Source organism: Ahaetulla prasina, chromosome 5 (assembly GCF_028640845.1).
Source record: "Ahaetulla prasina isolate Xishuangbanna chromosome 5, ASM2864084v1, whole genome shotgun sequence".
Taxonomy (NCBI): domain Eukaryota; kingdom Metazoa; phylum Chordata; class Lepidosauria; order Squamata; family Colubridae; genus Ahaetulla; species Ahaetulla prasina.
In genome coordinates this window covers 66,534,165-66,554,251 of record NC_080543.1, presented here as the reverse complement: position 1 = coordinate 66,554,251, position 20,087 = coordinate 66,534,165, and the positions used below count along the sequence as shown (strand labels likewise).

The 20,087-nt window shown below is 48.1% G+C and overlaps 1 protein-coding gene across 3 annotated transcripts in view; it reads left to right on the top strand.

The window, feature by feature from the left end:
- The first annotated feature begins 709 nt into the window (after window positions 1-709).
- TSPAN7 (tetraspanin 7) overlaps window positions 710-20,087 on the top strand; it is a 231,418-nt gene continuing 212,040 nt past the window's right edge. For all 3 annotated transcript variants that reach the window (XM_058186596.1, XM_058186593.1, XM_058186594.1), the window contains exon 1: window positions 710-929. In XM_058186596.1, the coding sequence (XP_058042579.1) occupies window positions 849-929 (81 nt within the window). In that variant the 5' untranslated portion in view covers window positions 710-848. The remainder of the gene's footprint in view (window positions 930-20,087) is intronic.

Here is a 20,087-nt window from a genome sequence, read left to right as displayed (position 1 = left end):
ACGAGCTCAATTGTAACAAGCAAACAAACAGAGCTGAGGTCTGGCTAGAAAGCAGCTATTCTCCTTGCCTTCCAATTGTTGCAAGGACCCTTTTGAAAGTGGAAGCCTATGAGAGGCAGCTGGAGACCGAGGAAACCAATTTTTCCAAGTTCTTTTTTCCAGGTCTACACACCCATCATGGCTGCGCACGAAGTAGGCCCACCGCACAACCCTTTCACTGACACCCAAGTGCAGACGCTGCTCCCTTTTCGAGTCTGGCGATAAGCAGCCTGCTTTGCCAACACGCTCTATATCGGTTCCCCTCCCCCAGCCGCATCACCCTGTCCTAAGACACCCTCGCGGGAGACGTCTTCCTTCTTTTACTGCGCCACGACGGTGGACCTGCCATTCACACAACTGCTTTTTCCACCCTTAAGTGTATTCCTTTGCCTCCCGCCTCAGCACCTTTCCCGTAACTAGGGTCTGGGTAGCGGAGCCTCTCGTTTCCTTCTTCCCGGCCCTGGCCCTGTCTTCCAGATAGCAGGGCCCGAGGGCTGGGAAAGGGCGATTAGCTCCAGCTTTCTCCACCAGTGTGAGCGCACAATAGTGCCATGGCTGTGGTGCGCGGTAGCTGCGAGACGGCAGGAGGAGGGGCAGGCTATGGCGATGGCCCATACCTGTGCACGAGCACTCTGGAGCGACCGCTTCCAAGCTTTCGCCTCGGCCGCGATATTGGTAGCGGAGGAGCCGGCGGCGCGAATCCGCTGCTCGGTGGAGGCGCGAACGGAGCTCGCAACCCCCTCCTTCCCCTCCCCTTCTCGCGCGCACTCCCTCCCCTGCTCTGAGCCAGCAGCCGGGATTTCAGTATTATGGCATCGAGGAGAATGGAGACCAAACCCGTGATAACGTGTCTGAAAACCTTACTCATCATCTATTCCTTCGTTTTCTGGGTGAGTGCCCCCAAACCCCACGCTGGAAGCAGCCCAGCGAGGGTGAAAAGGGTGGGGGTACTGGAAGCGGCAATTCGCCCTCCCCCGGTTCGCCCCGGGCGGGTTTAGGTGCCGTCTGCGTAGGCGTCGCCGGAGATAACGGAACGTTGCAATGGGAACCGCAGCGGCGGCTCTTTGCTGCGCAAACGCCTGGTTTGCTTGCCTGAGCGTATTGCTCTCCTCCATGCTAGGCGTCTGTTCCCGGTTTATCATCGTCTATTTCATTAACGGGAAGGGGATAGGAAGTTTGTTTCCGATTTTCACCCACCCTGTCACCCTTCTTTAAAAAAAAAAACATTTCATGAAAGCAGCCCGGGGAAGAAGAAAAGTTGAAGGCTTGGTATATATTTCTTCTTTTCCTTCGGTGATAGGAGAATTGAAGGATTATAGGAAATAGTTTTAATTAATTTGATTAATTATAGGCTGGTTGGCATTGCCAGAGTTTTGAAGTGTAAATGTAGGTCTGTGTGGATTTTTTTTAAAAAGGCACTGCTTGCACATTGCGTTTCACAAAACTCTTTATATTTGCAAAACCTGTATACTTAAATTTAAGAAAGCTGGGTATCTTTCACGATATTTGGGCCACCTAAAACGACTTTTGGATTTGCAACCAACCCAGTGTATGGATCTGGCTGTCAGGACTTGCTCAATGAAGAGATCTTTGATGTTTATGAATGAGGCAATTGGTGCATCGGGCATGAACATCCAGATTATTCAGGAGCTTGAACTACAGCTCTTTTCTTCATATGATCTCTGCATTTTCTGCCAAGACCTCCGGGAAATGTGATGGACAGCTCACGGAAAATGATACTGCAGGAATAAAAATCCAAATGAACTTAAATATTTATTGGAAATGGTTAAAAAAACCCTACATACACAACCAATAAATATGTGAAAATAAACAGCACGATATAGACATTTGCAAAAAAACAAAAAAACAACAACACCTTGCTGCTTCCACTGCTTCTGCTTTTATCAATTTAGCACTACCTACTCTCTGGTTATATTTTCATAAATGCTATGTGCATTATTTTGTTAGATTAACTTTTATTGCTGGCTGTTCATACAAAGGATGTTTTGTAACTGTTGGGATAGGAAGGGTTATCAAATAGAGTATTAATGTCTTCTGTATTCTGGCTTCATTTTGTAATATATTCTACCATATGAGTGTCTCCTGTTTTCAGATAGGCTGTTACCCAGAATAAACAATTGAAATCCATTTCTCATTGTTCCTGAATAACAGGAATAAATTATATGCTTTGATTAACAGTACAGTTAAACTGAAATACTGCTGCGTTTCCAAGTAAGTGAGACTAGAACTAACCTTATCCCAAGTAATATAGATATATATATAATCATGAATTTAGATAAATGTAATATAGAAGACTTGCTTTGGGTTAATTGAATATTATGTTGAACATCTCTACTCATTTTAAGGGACAGCCTTGTTGCTGATTCCCTTGTACTATGTACAGGTGGGCATATTTGTAGGCAGATTGCCTCTTTTATTATTTTAAAGGCTTGAGCTTGGGTTTTTTCTTTAGTTCATGTCAGGCTTTACTTGCAGCTGCTCTAGAGGGAGAAAAAGCATCTCCCACTGCTTTATTATAGCAAAATAACATAATAATATTATTAAAATATTATTGTGGTTTGTAATCCAAATACATTAAAGAGGTATTTGGTAACAAGAGCTCTGGGTTTTCAAATAGCCTCTGGGGACTGGAATTTTCTTAGCAGCTTGGGCTGTTGTGCAGCAGACTCAAATACAGAGAATATCCTATTTTATCAGTGATCTGCTGATTAAGAACTCTTTGGTCATACATCATGAAAGTATAATATAATGGTTCCTGTTTGGTTTATTATAGACTTAAACATTACAGTACATATTACAAGCATTAACTATTTAATGTATCAAAGGAAACTAATGGAACTATAATTTGAATAGCTTTAATATGTCAGGCCCAATGAGAAAATACAATGCTTTTGTTTGTTAGTTTAAGCTTTGCTTATTGAGCTTTTTAAATCAATATAGAAATAATATTTTTCCAGACAGTCATCTCCTAATCCTTATCTTCCTATTTACTTTCTACTTGATGTACAACTTAAGCCTATTATATAATTTACACATGTGCCACATGTACTGTTTTTACAATTCATATTTGTTTTGATGTTTTTTTAAATCTAGGATTCTTTTTTTAAAAATGCATATCTGCATAAGTCTTAATTTGGGACACTCAGTAGCTACTGATATGAATAATTCCCACATCAATTATTTCTATAGTTTCTTCTATTCCCATTTCTCATTTATATTTTTAAACTCATCTTTAGATTATGTCTATTACTTTTCTATCTGCAGTTGTATCTGTCAAAATTTCTACATCTATTTGCTCATCATTAGTAAATACAGGTAGTACTCAATTTACAACAGTTCATTTAGTGGCTGTTTGATGTTATAACAGCACTGAAAAGAAGTGACTTATGATCATTTTTCACACTTACGACTGTTGTAGCATCCCCATGGTTATGTGATTTACATTCAAATGCTTGACAACTGACTCACATTTATGACAGTTGCAGTGTCCCTGGATCATATGATCACCTTTTTCGATCTTCTGAAAAGCAAAGTCAATTGGGAAATCAGATTTATTTAACAACCGTGTTATTAATTTAAAAACTGAAGTGATTCACTTAATAAATGTGACAAGAAAAGTTGTAAAATGGGGCAAAACTCACTGAACAAATTTCTCACTTAACAACATAAATTTTGGGTTCAATTGTAATCATCAGTTGTGGACTACCTATATGCCAAAGTAAACAATTTAATTTTGGTCTTTCATACATAAAATTTCAAATATCCGTTATTGCATCAAGCAATCTATCTATCATTGTGTATTATTTAGGTTCTAAGCTACTAGCATGGAATCATTTGCATACAAAATATACTTATATCTGACGTCTCCAACTAACACTGCTAATAATCAGACAAGCATTTCCCTAATTATCCACAAATATATTAAACAACCAATTACATGTTAATCATATTCTTTATCATTAACCATGTGAATGTTTTATTCTTATACATACTTTATGGTATATATTGTACATCATCATATACAGACACTTTAATATTTACTAGCTGAGCTTCAAATCCATAGTGATCAAAATATTCCACAATTGAAGACTATTCATTTTATAATACATTTTGTCTAAATCAATAAATGTATAATGCAAGGTTTTTTCCCCCACATTCATATATTTCTCTATCACTTGCCAAAGAACAAAAACCTGGTCAGCATTCATCCTGCCCTGCTAATGCACTTCCCAAATGTTCTTCATTATTCCTTTTATGACCTTTCAATCACATTTCTGCCAAACACCTTCCTAGGCACACCACTGATTCTACTTTTTGCCAATCAATTTTAGTTACTACTCATCAGTTTACAGACACAGTCTTCATATACATGTTGAATAGCATTTATATCCACTGCAAATCAAACTAATCCATAATTCAAAGTTGTTCTATTTGTAGCAATTGTAACCTTACCATTTTCCAATATTGTCAGGGCATTTTAAAATCAATTTTCTTTATTTTTATAGCATTCATTTCAATCTCACACTTCACTCATTATAATTTTCATGAAAGAAATCTGTATACTTTCTAGCATTCCTTCAATTCACTCATTCCAAATAATTTTATCACATTTATTATTAATTCCACTTTGTGTTCTGGGGGCTTCTTATATAACTTTCTTCACCTACTTCCCAAACAATATTTCTTCTCATCAAAAAGGTTTTGCGTTTCTCTGATACTTTTATTTTTGTTCTTGTTTTTTTTATTGCATTCATTCTTTCAAACTGTATTTTCCCCACTATGCACATCAGATAATGCCTTTCATTTTAAGTTTTTATAGCACTCAATATATTTTCTTTAATTCTTTAATTCAGGGCCTTTTCTGTTTCATCAGTTCACTATTCCATTAAACATACTTTTTCATTCTTCAGATTATATACTTCCACTCACTTCTGTGGCACTCTGTAATATACTTGTTTTCACTTGGATTCCAAGTACCTTCTACATTATCTTTCCTTGAGGTCATTTTCCATACATTCTGTTGAAATAGTTGTATACCTTTCATATTTTCTTTCATTCAGAATTCTTTATTTATGTTTCTGGACTTATTCTTTTTTCTTTCATGTCATTTTGTTGTTGTTAGTTGCGAAGTCATGTCCGACCCATCGTGACCCCATGGACAACGTTCCTCCAGGCCTTCCTGTCCTCTACCATCCTCTGGAGTCCATTTAAACTCATGCCTACTGCTTCAGTGACTCCATCCAGCCACCTCGTTCTCTGTCGTCCCATTCTTCTTTTGCTCTCAATCTTTCCCAGCATTAGGCTCTTCTCCAGTGAGTCCTTCTTTCTCATTAGGTGGCCAAAGTATTTCAGTGTCATCTTCAGGATCTGGCCTTCTAAAGAGCAGTCAGGGTTGATCTCCTCTAGGACTGACTTCTTTGTTTGCCTTGTAGTCCAAGGGACTCCCAGGAGTCTTCTCCAGCACCAGAGTTCAAAGGCCTCAATTCTTTGGCGCTCAGTCTTTCTTATGGTCCAACCTTCACAGCCATACATTGCAGCTGGGAAAACCATACACACTTTTGTTTGCAGGGTGATGTCTCTGCTTTTTAGTACGCTGTCTAGATTTGCCATAGCTTTCCTCCCCAAGAGCAAGCGTTTTTTAATTTCTTGGCTGCAGTTCCCATCTGCGGTGATCTTGGAGCCCAGGAAAATAAAATCTGTCACTATCTCCATTTCTTCCCCATCTATCTGGCAAGGAATTGAGAAGGCCGGATGCCATGATTTTAGTTTTCTTAATGTTGAGTTTCAAGCCAACTTTTGCACTCTCCTCCTTCACCCATATCAAGAGGCTCTTTAGTTCCTCTTCGCTTTTTGCCATTAGAGTGGTATCATCTGCATATCTGAGGTTGTTGATATTTCTCCCGGCAATCTTAATTCCAATTTTTGATTCATCTAGCCCCGCCTTTCTCATGATGTGCTCTGCAATATAAGTTAAATAGACAGTGGTATTCAGCCTTGCCGGACTCCTTTCCCAATTTTGAACCAATCAGTGGTTCCGTGTCCAGTTCTCACTGTGGCTTCTTGACCCACATACAGGTTTCTGGTCAGAATAAGATGGTCTGGTATTTCTATCTCTTTAAGAACTTGCCACAATTTGTTGTGATCCACACAATCAAAGGCTTTAGCATAGTCAGTGAAGCAGAAGTAGATGTTTTTCTGGAACTCCCAAGCTTTCTCCATGATCCAGCATATGTTGGCAATTTGATCTCTAGTTCCTCTGCCTCTACGAAATCCTGCCTGTACTTCTGGTAGTTCTCGATCCACATACTGCTGGAAACTAGCTTGTAGGATTTTAAGCATAACTGTCGTGTCCCACTCCTCCGCTGACGGCCGGGTCAGGGAAATCCGAATCAGGCTTGCCTCTGCAGCTTTGCCCAAAGTCCTAGCAAAGTCCTCAGAGCAGGCAGGAGACCAGAAAGTGACTTCAGCAAGATAAGTGCGACTTTGCCTGACTCAGAGACTGCCAGAAAGCAGATCCTTTATATAGGCCATGGGGTGTGGCTCCATGACTCAGCACTCATTAAGGCCTGCCCCTCCCTTCCTTCTGTTGCCTCCGCCTATCCAGTCTTCTGATGCGAGGGTCACTCCAATTAGCAGCTGTTGGAAATAAACCTTCCTCAGGCTCACATGCTGTGGAGGAGGGGGAGGGGTCTAGCTGCTCCATTTGCCTGGGCATGGAGCCAGGGCTGGGGCCGGGGGGTGCTCCCTCCTCTGCAGCCTGCTTGGGCATGGAGCCAGGGCTGGAACCGGGAGGTGCCCCCTCCTCTTCAGCTTGTCTGGGCATGGAGCCAGGACTGGGAACGGGAGGCATACATTCCTCCATGTTCGGGAGCAGATAAGAAGGCCCCGGCTGCTGTGAGAGCGGGCAAGACACAACACTATCCCTCACTGCAGGGCCCTTCCCCCGGGGCTGACGATCGGGATGCGGTCGGGCCGGGTTCTGCTTGTGGAAGGCCCGCACCAGGTCCGGGGCGTGGACGTCAGAGGCGTTGACCCAGGTGAACTCGGTCCCGTACCCTTGCCATGCAACCAGGTATTGGAAGCGCCCCTTCAGCCAGCAGGAGTCGCGTATGCTGTGCATTTCGTACTCCTCCACCCCGTCCTCGTCGACAGCGCTGGGCGGCGCCGGGCGCCGGAGGGGAGACGGCAGGGCCTCAGGGACCAGCAAGGACCGGTGGAAGACGGGATGGATCCGCATGGAACGTGGCAGGGTCAGCCGGTAGGCCACCGGATTGATGACCGCCTCGACGGGGAACGGACCGATGAACCGGTGGTCCAGTTTCTTCGCCGGCCGGTTGGACGGGAGATGCTTTGTGGAGAGCCACACGCGGTCTTCGACCACCAGCGGGGGTGTTGCCCGTCGGGAACGATCGGCGACCCGCTTGTAGTCCTCCTTTGCCCGATTCAGCTGCCGACGCACCATCTGCTGGACCGCGTGCAACTCGGAGAGAAAGGACTGTGTCTCGGGAACCGGGGAGTCCGGGGGTGCCAGAGGGAAGAACCGCAGATGGTACCCCAAGTTGGCCTGGAACGGGATGGTCTGGGTGGAGGTGTGTTGGGAGTTGTTGAATGCGAACTCCGCCAGGGACAGGTAATTGGCCCAGTCGTCCTGCTGTTGGTTCACGAAGCACCGGAGGTACTGCTTTAGGACGCCGATGACCTTCTCCGTCCCGCCGTCGGTCTCCGGATGGTGCGCCAACGACAGGCACACCTGCACCTCCAATGCGGCCATCAGGCTCTTCCAAAAGCGAGCCGTGAACTGCACCCCACGGTCCGACACCACCCTGTCCGGCAGACCGTGGAGGCGGAAGACGTGCTGCAAGAAGAGACGGGCCATCTTGGTGGCAGTGGGCAGCCTGCGGCACGGGATGAAGTGTGCCATCTTGGTGAGCATGTCCACCACCACCAGCACCGTGGTGAACCCCGAGGACGGCGGCAGGTCCGTCAGGAAGTCCATGAAATCGCCCCCCAGGGTCTGTCAGGAGTCGGCAAGGGCTGGAGGAGCCCGGGAGGGGCCCCCGTGGCGGCCTTGGCTTGCCGGCACGGCACGCAGGACGTCACATAGGCATGCCGCACCCGGGGCCACCAGAAGGTCCGCGTCACCAGGTTGAGAGTCTTGAAAAACCTGAAATGGCCCGCGGCAGGGTTGTCGGGGCACTGGGCCAGGACGAGGTACCGGAGCGGTCCCGTGGGCACATACAACCGCCCCCGGAACTTGAGTACATCGTCTTCCAATGTCCACGGAGACGTGGGGCCCGCCTCCGCTCGCCGCTGCTGAGACCAGGCGTCTTGGTGCTGCGCCTCTCGCACCCGGGCCCGTAAGTCCACCGGTTCCCGGGCGGCGGCCAAGGCTTTCGCCGGCAGTACTGTCCGTGGAGGAAGAGGGTCTTGGGCGCTCAGGTACTCCGGCTTACGGGACAGGGCGTCCGCCCTCCAGTTGTGGCCACTGGGGATATAGGTTACGCGGAAGTTGAACTGGGTGAAGAACAGCGACCACCGGATCTACCGCTGGTTCAACTTCCGAGCCGTGGTGAGATGTTCGAGGTTCCGATGGTCCGTTCGGACCTCCACCTGATGCCGGGCCCCCTTCAGGTGGTGCCGCCACGCCTCAAACGCGGCCTTGATAGCCAGGAACTCCTTTTCCCAGATGGTATAGTTGCGCTCGGAAGAGTTGAGCTTCCGCGAGTAGTACGCGCAGGGAAAAAGAGTGCCGCCATCCGCCGGGGCCTGTAGCAGCACCGCTCCAAGGGCGAAATTGGAGGCGTCCGTCTCCACCACGAAAGGCTGGTGCGGGTCGGGATGTCACAGGATGGGCTCTGTGACGAAAGCCTTTTTGAGAGCCGTGAAGGCTTCCTCCTGTGGGGGACCCCACTGGAACGGGACCTTCTTCTGGAGGAGCTGGGTGAGCGGAGCCGTCAGCGTGGCGAAGCCCTGGATGAAGGTCCGATAGTAATTGGCGAAGCCTAGCAGCCGCTGGACATCCTTCACCCGACGCAGGGCTTCCCAGCTGCTCAGGGCCTCCACCTTGCGCGGGTCCATGGCGATCCCCTCGGGTGAGAGGATGTACCCGAGGAACTTGATGGACGTCCGGAGGAAAAAGCACTTCTCCAGCTTGGCGTAGAGCTGGTGCTCCCGCAGGTGCTGCAGGACCAGGCGGAGGTGCTGGAGGTGACTTTCCCTGGACCGGGAGTAGACCAGGATGTCGCCAGGTAGATCACCACGAACCGATCCAACATGTCCCGGAACACATCGTTCATAAAATGTTGGAAGACGGCGGGGGCGTTGGTCAGCCCGAACGGCATGACTGTGTACTCGTAGTGTCCGTACCGGGTGCCGAATGCCGTCTTCCATTCATCCCCTTCACGCATCCGCACCAGGTTGTAGGCCCCCCGGAGATCGAGCTTGGTAAAGATGGAGGCCTCCCGCAGCCGGTCCATCAGCTCCGGGATGAGCGGCAGGGGGTAGCGATTCCACACCGTGATGGCATTCAGCCGGCGGTAGTCGCAACACAGGCACAAATCCCCCGTCTTCTTTTTCACGAAGAGGACCGGGGCTGACAGAGGGGATGAACCCTCGGGCCAGATTTTTGTCCAGAAAGTCCCTGAGGGCGGCCAACTCGGGCTCGGACATGGAATACAGGCGTCCCGTTGGCAGTGGGGCGCCATGTTGCAGGTCCACGGGGCAGTTGTAGGGCCAGTGCGGGGGTAAGCGCTCCGCCTCCTTTTCGCTGAAGACGTCAGCGAAGTCCTGCAGCTCAGGGGGCACGGCGACGGCTGGGGTGAAGACGTCCTGGCCGGCGCAGGTGTGGCAGATGTGGTCGATACACTGCAGGCTGGGAAACGAGATGGCGTTCCGCGACCAGGCCACCTGAGGGTCGTGAGTCCGCAGCCAGGCCAGTCCGAGGATTTCTGGGAAGTGGAGGTCCGCCGTCACGTAGAAGCGAATCGCCTCCTCGTGGTCCCCGATGGCGAGGCGCAAGGGCTGCGTGGCGAAGTTAATGGGTCCGGCCACCAGCTCCCTCCCGTCGATGGTCTCGACGCTCATCGGAGGGTCTACCGGAACCAAGGGGACACCAAAATGGTCCACGAAGGCCCGGTCCATAAAGTTCGTGGTGGCCCCCGAATCCACCAGCGCGTGCGCCGGGATCCCCTCCGGCCGGTCACCCACCCACACCCGGGTGTCCAAAATCAGGTGCCGAGGGGGCCCGGGGTCCACGTCGGCCATGTCTGGCGGGGGCTTGGTCCGTGCCCGACCTAGGGTTTCCCCTGGGCCGGGCCTGCCCCGTTTCCCGACTGGCCAGGCCGGGATTCGGGGATGGGCGTACGTGCTCTGCCGCGCTTCCTGGGGCATGCGGCAGCGAAATGGCCGGGCTCCCCACAGTACAATCACAGCCCCCCTTGGCGCCTCCGGTTCCGCTCCTGGGCCATCAGGCGAGGCCTGGCCGCTCCTAACTCCATGGGCTCCTTGGCGGCGGCCACGAAGCACGGGGCGGCCCGGGACGGGGTCAGCACGGGTCGAGGGAGTGCGACGGTCTTTGACGGTTGCTGGCGGTGACAGGACGGGCGTTGCTGGAGACGGGTGTCGAGGCACAGGCAGAGGGGCGCCAGGTCAACAAGGGTCCGCGGCGCCTCCACCCGAGCCAGCTCGTCCTGGAGCTCTTCCGAAAGGCCCCTCTTGAACGCGTCCGCTAGTGCCGTGTCGTTCCAGTCCGAATCATGGCACAGCAACCGGAATTTCGCGATGTACTCCCGGAGGGGGAGGGGCCCTTGTTGGATCTCTCCTAGGCGCCAGGCAGCCGTCTGGGCCCGCACAGGGTCTTCATACATTAGGCGCAGTTGCCCCCAGAACCCCTGGTAGTCCGCCAGCAAGGGGCTGTCCCTGAGCACCAAAGGCGTGGCCCACTGCGCAGCCTGGCCAGACAACAGGTTCATCACGAAGGCCACCCTGGCCTGGTCATCTGGAAAGTCCCCCGGCCGCATTGCCATGTAGGTCTGGCACTGGGCCATGAAGGCCGGGAACATCTCCATCCGTCCTGAGAACTTCTCCGGCACCGGTACCGGGCTGTGGCGCTGAGGAGGAGGAGGAGGAGGAGGTTGGACTGCTGGGGCATTCCCAGCAGCCAGATGAGCAGTCAGCTGGGCGACTTGCTGTTGCAGTTGCTGGTTATCTGCTTGTAGCTGCTGCACAATCAGCGCCAGCTGTTGCTGACCCATCTTGTGGTGTAGATGTGTGAGGAGTCAGGCAAGATGTCGTGTCCCACTCCTCCGCTGACGGCCGGGTCAGGGAAATCCGAATCAGGCTTGCCTCTGCAGCTCTGCCCAAAGTCATAGCAAAGTCCTCAGAGCAGGCAGGAGACCAGAAAGTGACTTCAGCAAGATAAGTGCGACTTTGCCTGACTCAGAGACTGCCAGAAAGCAGATCCTTTATATAGGCCATGGGGTGTGGCTCCATGACTCAGCACTCATTAAGGCCTGCCCCTCCCTTCCTTCTGTTGCCTCCGCCTATCCAGTCTTCTGATGCAAGGGTCACTCCAATCAGCAGCTGTTGGAAATAAACCTTCCTCAGGCTCACATGCTGTGGGGGAGGGGGAGGGGTCTAGCTGCTCCGTTTGCCTGGGCATGGAGCCAGGGCTGGGACTGGGAGGTGCCCCCTCCTCTTCAGCTTGTCTGGGCATGGAGCCAGGACTGGGAACGGGAGGCATACATTCCTCCGTGTTCGGGAGCAGATAAGAAGGCCCCGGCTGCTGTGAGAGCGGGCAAGACACAACAATAACCTTACTAGCATGTGTAATGAGTGCAATGGTGCGATAGTTTGAACATTCTTTGGCATTGCCTTTCTTTGGAATTGGAATGTAAACTGACCTTTTCCAATCCTGTGGCCATTGTTGAGTTTTCCAAATTTGCTGGCAAATTGGGTGTAGCACTTTTACTGCATCGTCTTTTAAGATTTTGAATAGCTCAGCTGGAATACTGTCTCCTCCACTAGCTTTGTTGTTGCTCAGATTTCCTAAGGCCCATTTGACTTCACATTCTAGGATGTCTGGCTCAAGGTCAGTGACCACCTCATCGTGGTTATCAGGGATGTTAAGCTCATTCTTGTATAGTTCTTCTGTGTAATTTTGCCACCTCTTCTTAATCTCTTCTGCCTCTGTTAGGTCCCTGCCATTCTGATCCTTTATCATGCCCATCTTTGCATGAAACGTTCCCTTCATATCTCCAATTTTCTTGAAGAGATCTCTGGTCCTCCCTATTCTATTGTTTTCTTCTATTTCTTTGCACGGTTCATTTAAGAATGCATTCTTATCTCTTCTAGCTATTCTCTGGAATTCTGCATTTAACTGGGTATATCTTTCTATTTCTCCCTTGCCTTTCGCTTCTATTCTTTCCTCAGCTATTTGCAGAGCTTCCTCAGACAGCCATTTTGCTCTCTTGCCTTTCTTTTTCTTTGGGATGCTTTTAGTTGCTACCTCTTGTACAATGTTGCGAACCTCCGTCCATTGTTCTTTAGGCACTCTGTCTATCAGATCTAATTCCTTAAATCTATTTGTCATCTCTACTGTATATTCATCAGGGATATGATTTAGTTCATACCTGAGTGGCCTGGTGCTTTTCCCTACTTTCTTCAGTTTAAGCCTAAAATTTGCGAGAAGCTCATGATCTGAGCCACAGTCAGCTCCTGGACTTGTTTTTACTGATTGTATAGAGCTTGTCCGTGCAGAGCACATAGTCAATCTGATTTCTGTGTTGACCATCTGGTGATGCCCATGTGTAGAGTCATCTCTTAGGTTGTTGGAAAAGAGTGTTTGCTATGACCATCGTATTATCTTGACAGAATTCTATCAGCCTGTGCCCTGCTTCATTTTGTACTCCAAGGCCAAACTTGCCTATTATTCTGGTAATCTCTTGGCTTCCTACTTTAGCATTCCAATCTCCCATGATGATAAGGACATCATTTTTTGGTGTTAATTCTATCAGGTGCTGTAGGGCTTCATAGAACTGGTCAATTTCATCCTCTTCAGCACCAGTGGTTGGGGCATAGACTTGAACTACTGTGATATTGAATGGTTTGCCTTGGATTCGAACTGAGATCATTCTGTCATTTTGGGGATTGTATCCCAGTATTGCTTTTCCTACTCTTTTATTGATTATGAAGGCTACTCCATTTCTTCTGAGGGATTCTTGCCCACAGTAGTATACCTGATGGTCATCTGAATTAAATTCGCCCAGTCCTGTCCACTTTAGTTCGCTGATTCCTAAGATGTCGATGTTCAGTCTTGTCATCTCTTGTTTGACCACATCCAGCTTGCCTTGATTCATGGATCTTACATTCCAGTTTCCTATGGAGAAAAAATCTTTACAGCATCGGATTTTCCTTTCACCACCAGATACATCCACAGCTGAGCGTCCTTTTGGCTTTGGCTCAGTCGCTTCATTCTTTCTGGCGCCACTAGTACTAGCCCTCCGCTCTTCCCCAGTAGCATATTGGACATCTTCTGACCTGAGGGGCTCATTTTCCGGCGTCATATCTTTTTTCCTTTTTGTACTGTCCATGGGGTTTTCATGGCAAAGATACTGGAGTGGGTTGCCATTTCCTTCTCCAGTGGATCACATTTGGTCAGAACTCTCCGCTATGACCTGTCTGTCTTGGGTGTCCCTGCACGGCATAGCTCATAGCTTCATTGAGCTACGCAAGCCCCTTCGCCACAACAAGGCAGTAATCCATGAAGGGGGTGTCATTTTATTATATTACATTTCCATTTTTTCCCCCAACCCAGAATTGATTGCACCAAAAAATAGTCTCAAATTCAGAACTTTTCACTATATTTTTCATTAAGTCTTTCACAATAAACAAATCAACCAAACCAATCATACTTTTAGAATTATATTCATTTCTTTACCACTAGACTACATGAATAGAATTATTCTTAAACTATATGTTCAAAACAAATAGTTCTTTTTGTAAGCATACCCAGTAATCATTTTCAATTATTTTTTGGTCTCGAAATGGCCTACTTTTTTTTTTTTTTACATTTGTAGGATACTTTTTTTTCGCCATGTATATGTATGTATACATTCAAAGTACACTGTGATGTTTCTCTATGTCACACGTGTATATATGTGTATATGCGTAATGGATATCTTGAGACCTGAATGCAACGAAATTTCATTTTAATGTATGCCGCTTAGTGTACATTTAAAGTGACAATAAAGTTCTATTCCGGGGTGTCAAACTAGATTTCTTCAAGGACTGGATCAGCATTGTAATGCTCCTCTGCGGGCTGGTGGGGAGTAAGTCGGGGGGAAATATATGCCTCCTGCAGCACCCTGCTGGCCAAAATGGGGTGGGGGCAGTGGTGGGTTTCAAAACTTTTTACTACCGGTTCTGTGGATGTGGCTTGGTGGGTGTGGCATTGCTTGGTGGGTGTGGCAGGGGAAGGTTACTGCAAAATCTTCATTTCTACCCAATCAGCTGGGACTTCGGAGGCAGGGAATAGTTGGGGGTGGGGCCTGTCAGAATTTTTTCTATTGGCTTTCTGAACTACATAAAATTTCCACTACTGGTTCCCAAGAACTGGTCAGAACCTGTTGAAACCCACCTCTGGGTGGGTGGGGGGGCATGTGTGGCTCCCTCTTCTCCATTTTGGGCCTCCTGCAACACTTTACCAGCCAAAATGGGACATGGGGACCTCTGCATGCGGCTTTCCCACGCCTCATTTTCATCCTCCCCAGCCTCCAGCAGCACTCTGCTGGCCAAAAATGGGCCACATAGAGGCCTCTCGAGGCCCGTTTTTGGCCTCCCTGCCCTCTAGCAGCATTGTGCCGGCCAAAAAAATTTTTTGGCCAGCAGAGTGCTGCAGGAGGCTGGGGAGGCCAAAAACGGGTTGTGCCCCCCCCCCACGGCCTGTTTTGACCGGCAGAGGCACTGTGGGCTGGTCCTTTGATATTTCGGGCCAGAGTTAAGCACCCTGTGGGCTGGATTCTGACTGTGGGCCTTGAGTTTGACCTATTCCTATTCCTATTCCTATTCCTATTCCATCCCATCCCATCCCATTCCATTCCATTTCATCTTGTTCCCACCATTCATGTTATTTTATAGAACATTTTTCTATATTGCATTTATATAGACAGTTATACTAGAAGAGAACATAACCCATTATCAACCTGTGGATGTCTATTTTTCCACGTGAAAATACAATCTAGATCAGGGGTCCCCAACCTTTTGGACCTTAGGGATCACCAAGTCCATAATTTTAAATCCCGGGGACCACTAATACAAATCCAGCGCGCCGCTTGCTGAAGCGCCTGGACTCCTAGTGATGGGATGGGGTCCTTCAGGCACTGTCCCTCCTCTCTCTTTCTCCCCGCCTCCCCTCTCCCCTCCCCTCTTCCCTCTCCCCCCTCTCTCATTCTCTCATTCTCTCTCCCCCCTTTCTTTTTCTCTCCTGCACTCATTCTGTCATCTCTCTTTCTCTCCCCCTTTCTCTCTTTCTTTCTCTCCCCCTCTTTCTCTCCCCCTTTCTCTCTCCCCTCTCTTTCTCATTCTCTCTCCCACCTCTTTCTCTCTCCCACCTCTTTCTCTCTTCCCTTTCTCTTTCTCTCCCTCCTCTCTCTCCCCTCTCTTCTCCCCTCTCTTTCTCTCTCTCCCCTCTCTTTCTCTCTCATTCTCTTTCTCTCCCCTCTCTCTCTCTCTCTCCCCCTCTCTTTTTCTCTCTCTCCCCCCTCTTTCTCTCTCTCCCCCTTCTCTCTTTCTGTCTCTCCCACTCATTCTGTCATCTCTTTCTCTCTCCCCGTCTTTCTTTCTTCCTCTCCCTCTTTCTCTCTTTCTCCCCTCTCTTTCTCTCTTTCTCCCCTCTTTTCTCCCCTCTCTTCTCATTCTCTTCCTCTCTCCCACCTTTCTCTCTCCACCTTTCTCTTTCTCTCTCCCTCCCCCTCTCTTTCTCCCCTGTCTCTTTCGCTCTCTCTCCCCCTCTCTTTCTCTCTCATTCTCTTTCTCTCCCCTGCTCTTTTTCTCTCTCCCCTCTCTTTTTCTCTCTCTCCCCCTCTTTCTCTCTCTCTCTCCCCCTTCTCTCTTTCTGTCTCTCCCACTCATTCTGTCATCTCTCTTTCTCTCCCCCCTCTTTCTCTTTCTTTTTCTCTCTCTCTCTTTCTACCCTTCTCTCCCCCCTCTCTTTCTCTCTCTCTCCCCCTCTTTCTCATGGGCCAGCCAGTGTCTTGGGGCTGAGAGGAACTGAAGCCAGGGAGACCGAAGTGCAGGAGTACCAACAAGGGCCGGAAGAAACAGCCGCAAGATCCAGCTCCCACTCTGGAATATGGAGCGAATCTCTATTCCCCCCCACTTCCCTTGCCAGGCAAGGACTGGGAAGGGAAAGTGAGGGGCGGGGCGGGGACAGCCACTGGTGGGTTCAGCCCAGGGGTGAAATCACAAAATCATTTTTGCATGTGCGTGCATATGTGTGAGGGAGGGAGGGAGGGTGCGAGCGATCTGAAACCGAGCCACCCAAACTTCTGGCACAGATGGGGGCAGCTTCTGAGCAGCCCTGAATCAGCCAGCTCCAGCTGACCTATTCCCTGAGTCTCACTGTTCTCCTTGCCCACCTACCCCCCACTCAAGCAGCGGCTTCCTTGCTCAGCCCCAACAAGCTATGCATCCATGGTGCCCACACCAGCATCTGGAGAGAAGCAGAGAAAAAATGCCGCTTCTTGAGGGGGGTGGGGGTGGGGGTGGGTGAGGAGAATGGCGAGACTCAGGTGGAGTAGGTCAGGTGGAGCTGGCTGATTCAGGGCTGCTCAGAAGCTGCCCTCATCTCTGCCAGAAGTTGGGATGGCTCGCCTTCAAATCGCTCCCTCCCTCCCTCCCTCACACGCACGCACGCACAAAAACAGAGGGAGAGCTCTCTTGCTTGCTCGCTCTCCAAGTGCCCCATGCACAGCCCATTTGAGGAAAGGGCATGCTGGGTGCATTTGGCTGCAGGAAGAGGTGCAGAGCAATGTGGTTGTTTTGTTCGCCACGGTGGTGCTTCAGGAGGGCAGGTGGACATATTCGTTATAATTGTCACTTGCAGACATCCTGTGTCACTTCAGGGAGAATTCGAGAGATGAGAGCTTGCAGGGAGGTGATCTAACGTCCACCTCCCTTCAAGCTCTCGCCTCTTGAGTTCTTCCTGAAGCGGCACAGGAAGCTTGGGTCAGGCTCCTCGAGATGAGAGCTTGCAGGGAGGCAGAAGCCAGATCGCCTCCCTGCAAGCTCTCGTCTCTCAAGGAGCCCGCCCAGCCACGGACCACCAAAGTTTTCTCGCGGACCACTGGTTGGTGACCACTGATCTAGATGATAGGAGTTAGATGTTAAAAGGCAGAATAATAATAACAATAATATTTTTATTGCTGTTGCTATTAATCCTTTCATTCATAACTAAGTCTGTGCCATCCCTATATTTATTAATCAACTCCACAATATCTGATCTGTTACATTCTTTCTCAATTTTACAAATAAATGACATACTATTTTTCTTTAATTTCTTGTGTTAATTCATGTACTTTTATTTTACATTACATTCCAAGTTGCATTCTTCTGTAAGTTGTCATCATCATCAGATGGGCCCACAATTATTGACCACCACCACTTATCTATACTTTGATGCTTTCCTATAATGCTTTTTAGTAAGATGGAGAAGGTGTAGACTTGGTTACTTTCCTTCATTCTCTGTCAATTAAAGAACAGTATTGATCAGTTTTGGCATATTTTGGACAGAATGCCAGGAGCACAACCAAAACCCTAAACATGTAGACACAAATTCATGTAAATAGAATTTTACTTGGCAAACTAACACACTGTATTCTTTGCATTCCACCAACTAGAAAATACTTGTAGTTTATTAATGCACTAAGGAATTACCAAAGCTGCACTAATCATAACTGCTTTTTAGTGGTTTTATAATACTGTAGATGTACAGTAAGAGTACTGTTGGAAGAAACATCCATCTAGTTCAGTTCCAAGTGGGGAGAAAGATACTGGAAACATGGAGGCTGATTGGAAAGATGGTTTAGTGGTGAAGCAGAACCACCAAGTGCGTGTGATTCTGGGTAGCTACCACATGGAGTAGAGAGTGAGAGTTATTTATACTCGCTCTTGGGCCTTGTCCTTGAGCTTCCTGTTCCTGTGGCAAGGTCATATATTCTATTTGTTGCTTTCAGATTCCCATGGGGCTATGCAGGGGCCATAGCTGATTTTATAGGTTATCTGAGTCAAGCTTGGTTGAAGCTTGGGCTGATGCAATGAAGGGACTTGTTGGGCAGTTCCTATTGTGGATGAATGGCTTTGCCCTGAAGGATAATCCTATCCTCGTGGAGCTGAAGGTCTTTTGTTTTGTAGATAGGATGGCCCAGTCTTTCTTAATGGGCACCAAATATCTGCTGGGGGCATGGAACTGAAGCAGAATTTCTGTCTCCCTTAAAATTTCCATTTCTCTTTTAGGGGAAATACAATATTCTGCCTTTTTAAATATTTCTCAAAATATTTCATTCTTCTAGCAGGCGTGACTTTCCTCAGTACCATAGTAGTGTGGTACAGTAATAATTTCTTCACAATTGGAATAGTATAGATTTCATTGCATCTATAACATTAGATTAATATAAATTTATAGCTGTACCAGATATATAGAATAAATTCCAGTGGTTTGTAGGATCCTATAAAGTAAGCCTTACTGATATGATATAGAATCTCCAAGGAAAGCAATATTCACACACACAAAAAAAATACTTGAAAAGTTGTTTTAAGGTGTCTAACCGAAATAAGTCAATAAGTTGTTATAATTGTCTTACTCATTTGGAGACAGTTTATAGTAAGTAAGAAAACCTATATTTCATTTGATATTGATATGCCTACAGCTCAAGATAATTTTTGTAGTTAAGAATTAAAGGCTTGGGGCAATGAATGGTAAGGGAAACTCAAAGGCTTTTTTAAAGGTTGAGTCAAAAGAATTGGGTCAAAAGATTTAATTCAATATTGACCAAATTCTCCACTTTGGTGAGAAACCGCAGTCAGGAGAAGGGTTTGACTGTCTGTCAAGCTTGGAGGACCGAGTCTGCAGAACTGTTTAAGCCCTGCCTCTTCCTGTTAGACTCCAGTTTTTTGACTCGGTCCCAAGCTGGACAAATATGTCTTTCTCCTACTCTACTGTTTCTTCTCATCTTCATTGGATTTTCCAAATTTTTCTTTCAATCTCGATATTCCAGAGTGAAAGACTTTCAGTCTGACCCCACTGAAGGCTGTGGACAGGCATCGGGCTGCCGCCTGGCAGTCCCAACAAAGCAGCACATTCTCCTTTAGTGAGAACTGCGGTCTCCCCGGAGGTTTATTCCTTCGCCCTGGGTCGAGTTAGCTGGCTGCGAAAGAGAAGCCTCGGCTTAGCAGCAGCTCCGGAGAGGTTCGGCAGCATGCGCTTTCATCTCAGCTGAGCGGCGCTTCTCTCTCCGATCAGGAAGCTACAGCGGTTGTATTGATTTCAAGTGGCTTGCACCAGCGTCGTCCTAGAAGATCTCTGGAGCCCGTAAGTCGCTGTTGGTGCGGCGGGGTGGACCGGACTATTCTAACTGAGGCTCCTCAAGCCTCATTTCAGCTGCTATTAGCCTAACAGGAGTTAGGCTTCATTTTGGTGCGAAAACTCTTGGCGCCATTTTGGGAAGGAGTTTTTTCAGTCCGGAGCAGCTTCCCTTCTCCTCCTTATTTTAACGGCTGATATATTCTGAACATTATAGAGGACAAGCCACAATTTATTTTTCTCCAGTTCTCTCAGTCCTGCTTAAGAAGCCATTAATAAAAACAATAAAAGCGCTTCTCATTCCCTTCTTAAGATGGCGGATTCCATGCGGTCACAGCCAAAAAAGGCTACCTCTAAGCGTCGCCATCTTGAAGACCCTTTAGAGGGATCCTCTGGCTCAAAACCCCCTAAAAGGGGCAAAGGATCCAAGCACCCTTCCCTCCCACCTACT